The sequence below is a fragment of the Monoraphidium neglectum genome (genome assembly GCF_000611645.1).
Source record: "Monoraphidium neglectum strain SAG 48.87 unplaced genomic scaffold scaffold00581, whole genome shotgun sequence".
Taxonomy (NCBI): Eukaryota; Viridiplantae; Chlorophyta; class Chlorophyceae; order Sphaeropleales; family Selenastraceae; genus Monoraphidium; species Monoraphidium neglectum.
This window is the reverse complement of record NW_014013047.1, coordinates 24,522-25,780: the sequence shown is the minus strand read 5'-3', so window position 1 is coordinate 25,780 and position 1,259 is coordinate 24,522. Positions and strand designations below refer to the sequence as shown.

General features: G+C 66.1%; 1 protein-coding gene across 1 annotated transcript; it reads right to left on the bottom strand.

The window, feature by feature from the left end:
• Positions 1 to 4: 4 nt before the first annotated feature.
• Positions 5 to 1,171, bottom strand: MNEG_4258 (ATP citrate (pro-S)-lyase; the record flags this gene model as incomplete). Its single annotated transcript, XM_014047270.1, has 4 exons — positions 5 to 18; positions 338 to 466; positions 716 to 813; positions 1,071 to 1,171. The coding sequence occupies 4 exons, from the start codon at positions 1,169 to 1,171 to the stop codon at positions 5 to 7; spliced, it is 342 nt and encodes a 113-aa protein (XP_013902724.1).
• Positions 1,172 to 1,259: the final 88 nt, after the last annotated feature.

Genomic DNA, 1,259 nt, shown 5'->3' with positions numbered 1-1,259 from the left:
CGCCTCACATGTGGCCGTCTGTATGACCGTGCGCGCATACTGGTAAGTCTCAGAGGTGTTGGGCGCGCCGCTGTACTCCCCATAGTTGCCCAGCTCCTGCGCAGGGGGCGAACCCCCCCAAAGAAAACTTAGAATCGTCCAGGCTAACGGCAGGGGGCGCCGCCGCAGGTGCCCGCGCCGGCTGCATGCATGCAGCTCTTGGCGGGGGCCCCGCCCACCCCTTCCGAACCCGGACCTGACAAGCGCTCACAAGAGCAGCGGGTGCCGCCGCGGCAAACAGCCGGCTGCGCTCGAACCAACGGCTCCAGCAAGTCTATGCAGCGCCCCCTTCTCCCACCACATGCACACACCTGCGCGAACCCGAGGTCCCCCACTGTGTCCGCGTATATAACGGACGCGCCGCCGCCCGCCACCATCAGCCACACGCGGCCCTTGGGATTGAGCACTGTGAACTTGAGGCTCGCGCCTGCGGGGCGGCCGGGCGGGTGCGGCGCAGGGTGCAGGGCGGAGGTTGCCGGTGACGAGCGGGCTGACGTGCTGGCTTCTGGCTGATTGCAGCCGCGAGGCAAGCGCCGCGGCCAAGAATTCACTGGGAGCGACGCTGTGAAGGGCAGGGCGACGAGCGCCTGGCAGCTGCCAGGGTCTGTCCGCAGTATCGGGCCCAGCCACGCGGCGAGAGCCCGCCCCGCAACCCCCGCTTGCTTCGCCAACGCACCCGTGGCCTCGTCGAGCGACGTCACAAACTGCTCCGCGGCGGTGAGCGTGCGGCCGAAGGGCAGCGGGAACTCCACGTCACCCCACTTTGACGAGTTCCTGGGTAAGAAGAAGGGTGTGCATGTGGTTGTAGGTGTGTTTGTGCAAACTGTGTGTGTGTGTGTATGTGTGTATGTGTGTGTGTGTGTGTGTGTGTGTGTGTGTGTGTGTGTGTGTGTGCGCGCGCGCACCCGCGCCCGCTTGCAAGCAGGCCCCTGCCATGTAATGTGGATGCCCCTGGACACAGCTTAAACGGTGGCCATCTCAGAGGGCCAAGAGGGCTATGGGAGCTGCCTGGCCAACCACCACAGACAGACCTGCGCCCCAGAGGCAGCCACGCGGGACGGCCACTGGACAGCCGCCCCACTCCCGTCATCGCCCACACCCACCTGAATGCGGCCGTGTCATCCAGCTCCATGCGGATGTCCAGGGGGAATGGCTGGCCTGGGGGGTGTTGGGCGGTTGCAATACATGGGTTTGCATTTGTGGTATGGGCGGTGGGGGGC